Source organism: Caenorhabditis elegans, chromosome X, assembly GCF_000002985.6.
Source record: "Caenorhabditis elegans chromosome X".
NCBI lineage: Eukaryota > Metazoa > Nematoda > Chromadorea > Rhabditida > Rhabditidae > Caenorhabditis > Caenorhabditis elegans.
The window spans coordinates 9,938,053-9,950,985 of record NC_003284.9 but is presented as its reverse complement, the minus strand read 5'-3'; the positions used below and the strand labels follow the sequence as shown (position 1 = coordinate 9,950,985).

Sequence of the window (12,933 nt, the reverse complement as noted above, 5' to 3'; positions counted from 1 at the left end):
AAATCATGCAACACCGTGAGACTATAAAATACAACACTGATGACAATAACAGATACCAGCTCCATTTTCGAAATGAATACTGTAGCGCTTTGACACCTACATACTGATGGATCGACAAATCTTTCAAATCAACGAGATTTGTTGCACTTGTCAAATTAGTCGTCTATGCCAAAAAACAGTTGAAAATAGTTCTCGTTTTTTCACACATCAAAAAGGTGTCAGAATTCTTGGCGGACCCTCTTTGTCTATCCTCCTCTGAGTGCTAATTCGAATTAAAAATAAAAATCAGGAAGGTGAAAGGACACCAGCATCCCAAAAGGATCGTGTCTTATCGTGTCTAGCAACATTTGTGAACAAATGGGCGGATCTTTGTATAAAAAGCGATACCCGAAGGATTCCCCATCTCAGTTGAGCAACCATTTCACTTAACATAAACTTACCTAGAAAAATGTTGTAGATGACTTTCCTATTTTTTTCTTTTTACTTTCTTATTTCGCCTGCTGTATGTTTTGAACAAGCGTAATTCAACGTTCTAAAGTTAGTCTTATCCTCGTTCCGCGGTCATCATTGGTCTGCATGACCTGTATCTACTGAGCGTTCCACCTCATTGTTTCACACTTTACTCGAACTTCTTTTTGAGACAAAATGTTGCAGATTTTTTGTTTGATGAGAAACCAACTTTTATAAAACACTCTGACGATATGATTGCTAATTAACTAGTAGATCTGTGACCGCAAAGACCGGGAGAAGCAGACACAGAAACATCAGTGTGAGAATCGAGAATCAGGGTCAAGCCAATAAACTCTTTATCGTCCGAATCGAACTGTCTACATGACAAGTAAGCTCAAAATTTGCTTGTTATGATGTCTGGCTTTTTATCATTGAGTTTTGTTTCGCTCGTATCACAGTATCAGTGTTCCCTTCTGTTTACCCCGAGAGTTTTTTTCAGAATGCCGCTCCTTTTTTGTATTCTCAAAAAATGTTTCAGCATGGTACTGAACATGGTTGAATAAATATTTGTTGAGAAATATGGTAAAGCTAGAATTTAAGCTTGCAATGTTATATCTGCCGCTCAAAGTTAAACATTATAGGAATAAGTAATGTGCATCTAATTGTAAGTGTGCTTCGACATTTGTAAATTTAGAACTGATCAAGATACAAATGTTTAATGTGAATTTTCTAGAATACTTTAGTCAACAAAATATAGTCAAATGGAAAACTATCGGATGTTACAGTTTCACTATTTCTAATTTTTTCTATGTTTCAAGTTTAGTTAGCCTAGTTTTCTTAAAATTTCTGTTCAAATATTCAAAAAATTCGATGACATACACTGATTCTGAAATATGAATTTTCCATTCTAAATTTCAAGGTTGTAAGTTTCATTTTCTTTCCAATAACTCACAATTTAAAACTCGTGAAAACATTCATTTACCTCTTTGTTTTATCTTGAATGTAGGTTTTCTCAGTTTTGTTCCGTTTTCATACCTTTTTGTCTCATTCTTCTTGAGATTTTATCTTATTAACCAACCTGTTCCCTGCTACTTCCTTTTTGAACTTTTTTCTGGATTTTTTCATTGCCTGTGCCGGATGGAAAATTTGAGTGAAAATCATGGAAAGGACATCGCGATATCGCAAATCTCAAAGAAAATTGTTTTGGGCGGAGCATGTTTCTTCCGCAAAATTGACCTCGCCGTCTTGGGCGTTGGAAACCGTATGAAGTTTTTTGAGTAGATCAAGTGAAACTCTTTTTCTCCCAATTCATCTGTTAATCCTGTCACTAGCTTGTTACAAATTATCATCATTTTCCTTTTCATCTTCCACTCTATATTCACTTTTTTATCCAGTCGGTTTATATCAATAAGATATCAAATATCTTTTTTATCATTAAAGTTCTCGTGTCCGATTCTTGATGTTCTATTTTGCAGAATGAAGTCTCAAGCTTGTCTAAAAGTATGCCTCGCGCTAATCGGATTAGTCAGTATAGTATCTACAGCGGTACGAAATTAGTATAATAGTGAAAAAAAAAACTATTGTAACTTTCAGTATATTGCCAACGACGTGGTCTCAGATTATGCAGAGGTCAAAGAATTGTTGGCTGCCTTCTACAGAAAACATGCAAAAAAATATGGTCATGACTATGTGAGTTGCAAGAAACGCAAAACATTCGAACATTTATATGAAAATTCCCTTATTGTTTTCCATTTTTTGTGATCAATTACTGAATTTATACTGTATTATGTTATTGGTCAACAGATTAGTTTTCCAGGATCCTGCTGCTATTCAAGCTATTGCTGAAAATATGGATAAATCAGTGAAGAATGACAAAACTGAAGCAACTGTGAACAGAAAATTGTGGAACGAAGTTTTTGAAAATGACATAATTTTAACACTTCCACAGGCTGAGTCATTGTTATCAGAGTCTAGTACGTTTTTTATCCAGATTCATAAATAAGTTCAAATAAATAAAATCATTGTCAGATTCACCAAGATCAAGGCGACAAGCTCATCCAGATCCACGTAATTTCTGGCCAAATCTCACAATTTCATACGAGTTCTACGGAGGAGAAGAGACTTGGAGACAACTGATCAGAAGTGCTATTAGACACGTTGAGCAGAACGTTTGCTTTAAATTCAAGGAAAATGGAGGAGATAGAGATGGATTGAGATATTATAGAGGAAACGGGTGTTGGTCAAACGTTGGTAGGGTTGGAGGAAGACAATTGGTTTCTATTGGATACGGATGCGATAGTGTAAGTAATGACAGTTGTGTGTGAAAGTAGTTGTGGCTTAAGTTTTTTGGATCAATATGATAATGTGACATTTTTATTGAACCAAATTTCAGCTTGGAATAGTGTCTCATGAGACTCTGCACGCCTTGGGACTTTGGCACGAACAGTCGAGAGATGATAGAGACAATTTCATTAGTATTGTTGCTGATAAAATTACAAGAGTAAGTTTGACAATGCTAGAAAGTATTTAACAACAATTTTTTTCTCAAGCTTTGGTTTTCAATCCTACAAAAAAAAAAAACTTTAGTGATACTTTAAACTTTTTTGGGATCAAGTATTTTAATCAACAGTAAACATTTGTCATTTCAATAAAATTTTCTTACAGGGAACAGAAGGAAACTTTGCCAAACGCACAGCTGCCAACAGCGACAACCTTGGTAAGATTTAAACACTGGTACAGACAAATTAAAATAATCTGAAAAGATAATCGGTTTTGATGTTTTATGGCAAACCACAACGGCTACACACACTATTTTTTCAATTTTTGTTGTGTTGTTGTTCTTTATTTGTTAAAAATTATTTTATTAATAGACACTTTTTTCAGGACAACCGTATGATTTGGGATCGGTTATGCATTATGGAGCAAAATCATTTGCATATGATTGGTCTAGTGATACCATAAAAACTAGAGATTGGAGATACCAAAATACCATTGGACAAAGAGATGGGCTTTCATTTAAAGATGCCAAAATGATTAATACCAGATATTGCAGCAGTAAGTGATTAATTTTCAAATGAAACTAGTATCAAAAATTTTCAGACGTTTGTCAGAGAAGTCTTCCATGTTTAAATGAGGGTTACACGGATCCAAACAACTGTGGACGTTGTCGTTGTCCATCTGGTTATGGAGGAACATATTGTGAAACTGTAGAGTATAGTGAGTAGTTCAAAAAGTTGATCGATAACTAATTGTTTTAATGATCAGCATCTTGCGGAGGATCACTTACTGCTTCCAGTTCCTACAAAAAGATAGAAAGTGGTATTGTGCAACCAGATGCGAATTGTGTGTGGCGAATTAGAGTAAGCGATCGCAAAGACATGTAGTCAATAGACCGTGAAATTAACTATTGTTTTGTTCAGAATCCTGGAGGAAATGTGGAAGTGATGTTTGATCAGGTGAACTTCCAATGCGCAGATCCATGCCAGAGTTACGTTGAAGTAAAATATCTCAGCCAGAAGACATCGACAGGCAAGTTCACTACTTAAAATGCATTCCAACTCACTATATTTTAGGCGCACGACTATGTTGTAGTTTACCGTCTGTCATTCGTTCCGAAGGAGATGATGTAATTATCATTTTACGAGGAACTCCAAACACTGCAGTTGGGTGGAGAGGATTCACATTGAAATACAGAGCAAGTACGTTAAAAATATAACGTATGGGTGAATGTTTTAATACTTCTCATCTACCGTTTTGATGTGTAAGAAGTATGGTATTTGTAAAATGACTTGAGCAAACAAATGCTGTGTGATTTAACATATTATATCTTGAGTGTGACATTGCTTATTATAATAAATAATCATTTGTATTGAAGGCCGCATTTTCAGTATTCGAATTTGGAAAATCATATATCTATTTCAGTTGGAGGAACTCCGATCACACCGGCCACCGTTCGACCGACATATGCAACCACGACTAGACCCTACTGGACAAGAACGGCAAGTGGCTGGATTCACATTAAAAACCCACCACTCTATAAACCCGACGGCCAGATCTACACCTCTGATGAGCAATCGGCGGAAACCAAATATTCCTCTGAGGAGCTTTATGATCCGAGCACATTCCTTTCTCCTTCTTCTTCTTCAGCATCACCCGCACTGCTTCTTCCTTCAGATGCCTCTCCTCAGAGGCCATCTGCACAAGAGCATGATCTATCGCAACTATCTCAAAATGCTTTAGTGAGACTATCCTTTTTTGTTTTTCCACTAATCCAACTTATTTATTTCAAAGATTTCTGACACTTAACATTGCATCCTGTCAAAAATATACATTAGAAAAATTGATAATAATTATTTTTATAGACTCGTCCTACGCCGACGACGACAGTTGCTCCAGATACAGCTTCGTGGAGTGCTTGGGGAGAATGGTCCGCTTGTTCACAGCCTTGTGGAGGATGCGGAACTAAAACCCGAGTTAGAGCATGCTACGGTGGAAACCAAGTTTGCCCGTTAGGAATTTTTTTAATTAACTGGTATATTCTGAAATAATTCAGGGGAAGCAATTTGGATAGAGAAAGTTGTAACGCTCACGCCTGCGCTAAGCCTAAGAAAGGAATGATCTGTAATGGACGTCTCCTACTTCCGTGCGATTTGCTTGCCAAGCTCAATTTTGGATCCAACAACTACTTGAACCCCAAATTGAAACAATCCGGATTTGCGAGATGTAAGTTGTTGTTTTTGTGTTTTTCAAGGGGGGAATATGTTGAAACTATAAACGTTTTACAGCCAGCACGCTTCCGCTACCACGTATCTCGCAACGTAAACCAGTTTTCGTTAACGAGTGAGTTCAAAAAATATATTTGTGAACGACGGAGTATTTTTTCTAGATTGGAAGTTCATCCACCAACAGAAAGATTCCTCTCATCAAGCACAAGAAGGGTGAAAAGACAAACTGCCAACAGATTTTGTGAAAAGTAAGGAATAGTAAATTGAATGATTTGAATATAAAATATTTTTACATTTTGGTTAAAAAATAATGTAATAAGTGAATAGTAACTTTAACATTTGTTGAAGTCATTTGAGAAATCATAATCTCTCAGAAAGTAAAAAATTATCAAAAACGAAACTGTGAAATCTAAATTATCTATTTTTTTAATCATCAGTGTTTTTTTACAATTGAGAAAAGTGAGAAAAATTTCTTCAAACATAAATTACTACTCCTTCTATGTATGTAATAAACTTTTTTACCTTTTTCAGACGATTCATTTACCAGTGCCCAACAGCATTACTCACCATCCAAATGGAATATAAACCAGATACTCAAGGAACCAATGATGCTTATTTCGTAAGTTTAAAATTGAACGTTCATATCCATATTAAATTAATTTCAGCAACAGTACCCAGAATGCTGCTCTGGATATACGCCTAGAAGAGGAGTTTGCTACAAAAACTGAAACCGATATTTTTTGTAATTTTTTGTTTTTCCTTCCCCCACACGTTTGATATTGCTCATGATCTGCTTCTCAAACTCGCTTTCTTTTTTATTTTTGTTGATAGACACCATTCTCTGTTGCGTTTTTACACTTGCCTGTTCTTTCTCATCATTGCTGCTCATTCTGCTCACTTTCTGGAATGGTTATGAAAATGTATCGTGTTTAATAATACCAGTCTAATAAATCTTTTCAAATAATTTTAAATATTTTTGAACATGTACTGTTTGTTTAACTCGTATGTCACCAACAATAACAAAGTAGAAACGTTTCAATTGTGTTCAAATTCAATTTAGAAACGACTGAATCAACGAGGTGGAAACCCTGATGGATGATACAAAGAAAACAAAAAGTAACAATGGGAAACATGGAAAAGTTCTCAAAACACGGCGTTTTGAAATCGAAACCCGAGAAATGGTGAGAAGGCGAGAGTACGATGAAAGAGGAGAAGCGAAAGATCGGTTAAAAACGAAGTGAAAGCTAAGTTTTGTCAGTAGAGAAATAACTATTGGGATAGTGCTAAAAAAGAATTGAACCTGAATAGTAGTGATAAAAGTTTAATTGTTATATATTATGTTATCACAACATAACTAGGATTGAAAATAAAGCAATAAAGGCGACACGAGAATGTTGAAACACTCCATTTGCACTTCGTTTGGTCCATCCAGCGTTACAGTACTTGCTTGTTTTGCAAATACATTCTTTGATTTCTAACTTTTCATGCAGCCTGCAAATTTTCAATTTTAGATTCAAATTTCTCACATTGAAAAACAAATATTGGGAGAAGATGTACGCTTCAGATACAAATTTTTTTGTCATCGTTACTATATCACCGTATTTCCTCTATTAGTAAGGCATGCAATTCTAATTTTCGGACATCTATTTAAATGCAATACTATTATTATCGAACAAATACGATTGCAAATTTTTCTCTAAATTTATTTTTTATCTACCCTGACTAGGCTTCTCCTCTTCCTTCGACGAGAGAGCCACAACGAGAAAAACAACGGCAACAAGATTAGGGGCGGCGTCAACTTCCAAAGGTCTATCAAAAATTAATTATGAGACAAATTTGCGATCGTATTTTTTCGATAGTAGAAAAGGCAAAACTAATAGAGGCTCCTTACTAATAGAGGAAATACGGTAAATCACTTCTCAGTAATTTTTCTCTTTCATTTTTCAGATTGTGTTCAACTAAAAATACTAAAATTGAATATACATTCAGCATGTTTCAAGTCGATTTTATCGAGTCTTAACCCAACTAGATATAAACCACTAGGGTAGCATTAATATATTAAAAATTTAAAAGGTACGATCAGTTCTTTTTATTTCAAACTGAAACATCTCTGCATTCCTTTCTACATATTTTTTTTAACATTAGTGATAACATACATTTCACAAGAATGATCGCTTTTCTTTTCCAATTCTGGCACATTTATTGCACCAAAATGTTCAGCACATCCACGGACAACAAATGAATTTCCTAAATATATAATTAAATGATTTTTCTTCGCTTAGTAATCTCAATCATACCTGCATTTCTATCCAAAATTGAAAGTGTTTGACAATACTTGTAGGAACACTTCTGTTTTTTCAGCCTTGTCAGGTTTTTCGCGGAGTAGCAATCATTGGTTACGGCATCTACGAAGAATTTTACTACAAATTTGATAAATCGTATAAAAACAAAGTCTTACCAACTGGAAAAGCCGTCCTACGCATTTCAAGCAAATTTCTTATTGATCTTCTCATATCCGGCTTGACTTTGTCAATAGGAGTTGCGCAGTAATAGCACCAATGATCGTCATCGTCAATGCCATCGGAAATTTCTACACTTTTCCGAGTAAGCGATGACATTTCAAAACCTGGAACATAAACTGTGAGAGACAAAGTTATGTGTAAAGTACAATTACTTTAATTAATATATCAATTTGTAGTTTGAAATAAGTTTTCATAGTTTTCATTCTATTGATGAATATTCGATTTTGAATGAAAGAATTTGAGCTTGAAAAAAAATCGTGAATTTCAAATTACATCTCAAATTAACAGACATATCTTTTTATTTTTCTTTTAAACCAGATTTTTTTAAAATTTATGTTTCAAAGTGTCGGACAAATTTTTTTTTGCACTTTTATTTTCAACAAGCAAAAAATTATTTTAGCAATAACTTAATCTCGACAACGTACACTTCAGGAAGTTTTCAAGGCAAAGTCAACCTAGTTTGTTACGAGAATTTAACATTCATGGGGTCCAAATCTAATGTTAGAAGATTATACTGCTTTTTTCAGCAATTTCCCTATCTACCATACTCCAACATGTAACTCACTTGGTTTGGATCTCAAAGCCAATGCTTGAGTTTGCTCTTTTGGTTGAGTTCTTGAAGTTTTCTTGTTCCACGTTGAAACAGGACCTCTCAGTTCATTGGGAAGATCATCAGATTCAGAAGCTCCACCATCCAACTGAACTCCTAACATGCCACTTGAGTACTTTACTCCTCGTTGATTTGTTTGTTGTCTCATTTCCAGCTCGAAATTTCGCAATTCCTGTTGTTTCAGCTGCAAAATATTATTTTTTGTACGTTTAAAACATTTTCTGTCATTTATGATGACTAGTCAAGCGAAAAACTTAATCTGGAGAGACGGAAACAGCCACCACTCAACAGAATCAATTTTTCAAAAGTGACTGCCACAACTGGTCGGTAGGAAAAATGGTCTAAACGTGTGAAAAAAAAATTTAAAAAAATGAAGTTGTTCCCTTCAACACTTTTCTTAATTGAACATTTGGAAAGACAGGTAAAAGACAAAAAATCCATTGGTAAATTCGGCAAAACACTTTAAAAATTAAAAACTTAACAATTTCAAATAAAGATGAGAGACACAATTATATCAACAACTTTTATATAATTGTAAAAAGCTTGAAAATTAAATAAATAATTAAACTACAAACAATTTTTACGAACAAAATCAAAATGACGCGGAAACTGTGGCAAAATAAGTAATTTACTTAAAATTACCTAAAAGAAAATCTTTGAGAAATTTTAAAACGTTATTTTAAAAGTTAAAATAGTGAAAAATTAAAAGCAGCGAATTGAAATATAAGCGTCCTTAAAGAAATACAGATTATCTGAGGATGAAGAAAAAAAAATCATGTCTAAAAGGTGGGATACGAAAAAAGACAAATATCACAAACCTCGTTCAAATACTTTGCCTCATCTTCTTCAGTGTAGATTCTCCTCCTTCCGTCACCAAAAGTAACAAGCGAAATAATGACGCAAGCCGTAAAAATCCTCATACGGACGGTAGGCAATCCGATGGCAACTGTAAAAATGTCAGAAATGTGTGAGGGTGGACGGTTTTTCGGATCAATACAAATACAGACACTCGGCACCCCGCCCCACATCAGCCTGGCGCGCCCCTACTTCCATTCTCCCTCCTTACCTCTTCTCCCTCAACTGTCTGCGTCTCATGTGCCCCCGTAGGACCGTATTCCTTCTATCACAAATTCTTTCCAACTGCGAAGCGAATAATGGTCGTCACATTTCTGCATACCGCTCTGGTGTTGTATGTAATGTATGCGATGCGGACGGACGAATTTGCATGTTGTCCGCTCCCCGAAACCAAAATGGCATTAATACTTCTCAAAATGGCGTCGTAATTTCGAAAGTTCTATTGATACCCCGAGAAATTACAAGGAACGCATTGCAACAGTATGAGAACGTGGAATCTGGAAAAAAAACAAAATGACGCCTGCAATAAGATACAGGGAAAACCAAAAATTTAGTGGTGTAGAAGATTAGAAACACTTATTTTGAGCTTAGAGAAAATATTCAACCAGAAGAAAATAGGAAATGCATTGCGTTTTTTTTTCATTTCTCAAGAATAAAACACTTGCGTTAATTTTCCCCTTTGTGACATTTTGCTAGAAATTGTTTTATAAATTTGAACAATTGTATGTACACAATGAATCGTTTTCTGTTAAACCTGAAGGAAACTCCAACTTTAATTGTTCTATGCGGGATTCGATTGATGCAATCTGTACAATTTGAAATTCTTTAGACTTTGAATTAAGTATTTAAGTAGTTCTAAATTCACTTCAGTAGTGACAGTTTTATATTCTTGTTTCAATTTATATTCTTTGTTTGTTTTTAACAACAACCGAAAAACTTACTCGTGTTGTTTTATTACAGCTCCTTGCGCCCCTCTAAACGCATGAGTTTTTAGAGTGTCAATAGTTTCAAATCTTTTGGAGATACCGCCAACTTGACTCACAAAGTCGTTATTTATAATCGCTTTTGTTTTGGTAAAGTCAACCGCACCGCTAATGAATCAGAATGGTGCACCCGAGCTGTCTCGTGTTCACAACATGTTTACTATTATAGTGTACATAATACCGTCGTTTTGCATTCAATTGAAAAGTAAAAAGGAGTGTTGATCTAGTGGTCCTGAGTAGTAGAAAGAAAATATGAAGTTGTTAAATAAATTCGCTTACTATTAGAAGTCATTTTTAGACAGAATTTAAATTTTTGCTGTAGGATTTTTCAGAACAAGTACTTCACAATGTTATATTTATGAACTGGCAATAATTTCAGTCAATCATTTTTGTTATGGACATGTAGTAGTCGAAAGATTTTATACCTTTATCTAAAATATGCTACAAGGTAGAAATAAATTTAGTTTGTTTTGCGAATGGTTGTGTTTTTCCACTTAATATTTTTTTAATATTGAACATCCTATCAGTTTATTAGTTTTAAACTTCTCGAGGAAAAGATTTTTCTGAAAAAAAGTGTTCGTTCCTACACATAATGTCATTTGGTTTGTCTTCACAATAACCGTGCTGTTTTCTAAAATTGGTTCCAATTGAAGCGGTACGTTTGCAATGTTCTCAACAATGTTCAAAGACAATAGCAAATGCCAACGTTTCGTTGTTTCGGGATATTCTTTGGCAAAGCGCGATATCTCACACATAATATCTGACCTCTAATACAGGATCGACCTTTCTTGACGAACATTTATTCTTGTCCGTCAAAAAGACGGGTAGTAGTGAAGAAAAGGGGCCGTCTTGATGAGTGCCCCCCGTCGATTAATAATGAGATCATAAGGCCGAGCAGACAGCTAGATGACCTGTAATTTACTAGGAAGGAAAAATTAAATGGTATAATAAGGCAAGAGAGCAGAAATAGCAGCGGGATGCGATCATCCTAGGGGAAGAAGAAAATCGTTGACACATCAAATTGAAGCTTATTACGAATTCATTTTATAAATTTCTAATTACGGATAGATCTAAAAAAGAAAAACAGGGGCTCAATAAGTATTGAAAATTTTAATGCATTATAAAAAAAGTTCAAAACTATATTAGAAATTAAAAACTGAGTTGAAGGAAGTTAGTGGTTTTTTAATAATCTGATTCATTTTATTAAAAAAATTGAAAAGTTTGTATAAATAAATGTATAGTAAATAAGAAAATCAGGATTTTCCATTTTTAAACAATTTATTTGGCAATTTTCAAACTGTCATTAATGATATTTACTTTGGTACTGAGAATCAGAAAAAAACATTCTAATTTCAAGTAAACATACTTATCCAGTTATTCAAATGCATTTGTTCCCCTCGTGCCAAATCTTTTTTTGAGCACAATTATATTATATCAAAGAAAAATGCTCAACGGGAAACAAAGTCATTTTTGTATCCACATGTTTGGGTCTTGCTAAGAATTTGTGAATAATCTTCATATTTCACAATTCGTTTGAAGGTCTTCAATTCAAACCATTATGAATGTTGATTTTCAAGTGAAACTATCAGAAAAACTCTGAATTTTTGTGCTATTTTTGTGTCTTCTAAAAAGATTTAATGATGGTTTCACAGCCGTCACAATATTCTACTTTTTTTGCTCACATGTAATCTCATTTTCGGTTATTTTTGAAAAACAATAGCAACTAATTTCTCACTAACTAAAACTTGTCAAAGGAGTTACTTGCCAAAAGATTGTATGATATGTTATATTCAGAGATAAAATATAATACAAAAGTAGATTTTTTCTATAAAAAATACATTTAAATTGTTTTTATTGAACATATTTTTTTGATTATCTCAAAGTAAATAACCAAAAGCATACCTGTTGGTAAGTGTTGGGTAAAGTTGACTGTACTTGTTGAGAATACGCATATCTTGGACGCCTAATTTGATAAAAAAAACGAATAGAATGACTTGCACAAACTGTGTTGTAGAAATTTATTAAAAATAAGCAATACACTAGTTAAAAACAACGTCAATGATTTAACAGTTGTTGCGAAATAAACAAAGAACTTTCCAGAATGTTGAATTTTTCAGTTTTTTGTTCAAAGTTTTAGAGAAAATATCAACACTATTTTGGTGCAACCCTTTTGATAAAAGTACAACCCTTTTGATAAATGCAACCTTTTTGATAAAAGTAATAGGGTTACATGACCCATACTATATGTAAATATTCCATTTTGTTTCAAAGTGTTTTTTCTTTAGCACACATTCGTCTTTTAAAATTTACGGAACTCATGTTGAACATTGCAACAAAAGCAATGACCCTTCTATTGAAAAACTGTTTTGTTTCGTGTGTTGAAAGCGTATTGGCATCCGATGAAATCCAATTATTCCCGAAATGACGTCATCAAATGAATCCAAGTCTCTCATTTCTCGGTCTCTTCTGATTCAAATCTTTGTCCCTCATTTTTGTTTCTCAGGACGCTCCTCATCTCTCTACACTTCCAGTTCGAACGACGTCGGAGATGAACGGGTGAAAAAACTGGATTGGGCAAGTTTGGCCGACCGGCCACATGACTGAGTCTTCATATCCAGATCGATGTCAGATATTGTTTTTTATTCATTCCATGCCAAACTTAACTCCACTTCAAAGTTCAGGTGATTTTGCCTTGCTTAGTGAGCGTTAATATTAAGCTCAATTAAAATAGTGGAGCCATTGCATTTTTGAGTGTTTCGGAAGACTACAAAGAAGATGAAAAAAAATCT

General features: G+C 34.2%; 3 protein-coding genes and 2 non-coding genes across 6 annotated transcripts; 1 reads left to right on the top strand and 4 right to left on the bottom strand.

Moving 5' to 3' along the window:
- Window positions 1–490: 490 nt before the first annotated feature.
- C17G1.10 lies at window positions 491–633 on the bottom strand. Its single transcript, NR_071901.1, has one exon. It is a non-coding gene; the product is annotated as an Unclassified non-coding RNA C17G1.10 (non-coding RNA).
- A 1,289-nt stretch (window positions 634–1,922) lies between these two features.
- Window positions 1,923–6,142, top strand: nas-37 (Zinc metalloproteinase nas-37). Of its 2 annotated transcripts, none has more exons than NM_001029243.7 (18): window positions 1,923–1,995; window positions 2,044–2,139; window positions 2,267–2,423; window positions 2,479–2,750; window positions 2,843–2,950; window positions 3,115–3,166; window positions 3,334–3,504; window positions 3,550–3,666; window positions 3,715–3,809; window positions 3,870–3,978; window positions 4,023–4,148; window positions 4,372–4,448; window positions 4,812–4,957; window positions 5,003–5,172; window positions 5,235–5,289; window positions 5,336–5,422; window positions 5,706–5,793; window positions 5,840–6,142. In NM_001029243.7, the coding sequence occupies exons 1-18, from the start codon at window positions 1,927–1,929 to the stop codon at window positions 5,900–5,902; spliced, it is 2,058 nt and encodes a 685-aa protein (NP_001024414.1). In that variant the 5' UTR covers window positions 1,923–1,926; the 3' UTR covers window positions 5,903–6,142. The 2 variants fall into 2 exon arrangements, with proteins under 2 accessions (NP_001024414.1, NP_001024413.1); NM_001029242.7 differs by having other exon boundaries at window positions 1,926–1,995; window positions 4,372–4,688.
- Window positions 6,143–6,147: 5 nt separating this feature from the next.
- C17G1.5 (uncharacterized protein) lies at window positions 6,148–12,184 on the bottom strand. The gene is made up of 8 exons (NM_077267.6): window positions 12,047–12,184; window positions 9,373–9,658; window positions 9,125–9,252; window positions 8,262–8,490; window positions 7,633–7,800; window positions 7,472–7,579; window positions 7,331–7,421; window positions 6,148–6,665 (listed from the first exon to the last, which is right to left on the bottom strand). The coding sequence occupies exons 3-8, from the start codon at window positions 9,224–9,226 to the stop codon at window positions 6,518–6,520; spliced, it is 846 nt and encodes a 281-aa protein (NP_509668.2). The 5' UTR covers window positions 9,227–9,252; window positions 9,373–9,658; window positions 12,047–12,184; the 3' UTR covers window positions 6,148–6,517.
- C17G1.14 (uncharacterized protein) lies at window positions 10,944–12,173 on the bottom strand (the record flags this gene model as incomplete). Its single annotated transcript, NM_001277037.2, has 2 exons — window positions 12,047–12,173; window positions 10,944–11,055 (listed from the first exon to the last, which is right to left on the bottom strand). The coding sequence occupies exons 1-2, from the start codon at window positions 12,094–12,096 to the stop codon at window positions 10,944–10,946; spliced, it is 162 nt and encodes a 53-aa protein (NP_001263966.1). The 5' UTR covers window positions 12,097–12,173.
- Window positions 12,185–12,669: 485 nt separating the features above from the next.
- Window positions 12,670–12,782, bottom strand: C17G1.12. The gene has a single exon (NR_071900.1). It is a non-coding gene; the product is annotated as an Unclassified non-coding RNA C17G1.12 (non-coding RNA).
- Window positions 12,783–12,933: the final 151 nt, after the last annotated feature.

Excerpts from the sequence above, each read along its gene's own strand:
- C17G1.5 (NM_077267.6), bottom strand. The coding sequence starts at position 9,226 with ATGAGGATTTTTACGGCTTGCGTCATTATTTCGCTTGTTACTTTTGGT. Across the intron at positions 7,801-8,261 it reads GGCTTTGAGATCCAAACCAA|GTTTTGAAATGTCATCGCTT; the intron begins GTGAGTTACATG and ends TTTATGTTCCAG. Across the intron at positions 6,666-7,330 it reads AGCGATCATTCTTGTGAAAT|GCTGCATGAAAAGTTAGAAA; the intron begins GTATGTTATCAC and ends GAAAATTTGCAG.
- nas-37 (NM_001029242.7), top strand. The coding sequence starts at position 1,927 with ATGAAGTCTCAAGCTTGTCTAAAAGTATGCCTCGCGCTAATCGGATTA. Across the intron at positions 3,810-3,869 it reads ATTGTGTGTGGCGAATTAGA|AATCCTGGAGGAAATGTGGA; the intron begins GTAAGCGATCGC and ends TGTTTTGTTCAG. Across the intron at positions 5,173-5,234 it reads ACAATCCGGATTTGCGAGAT|CCAGCACGCTTCCGCTACCA; the intron begins GTAAGTTGTTGT and ends AACGTTTTACAG.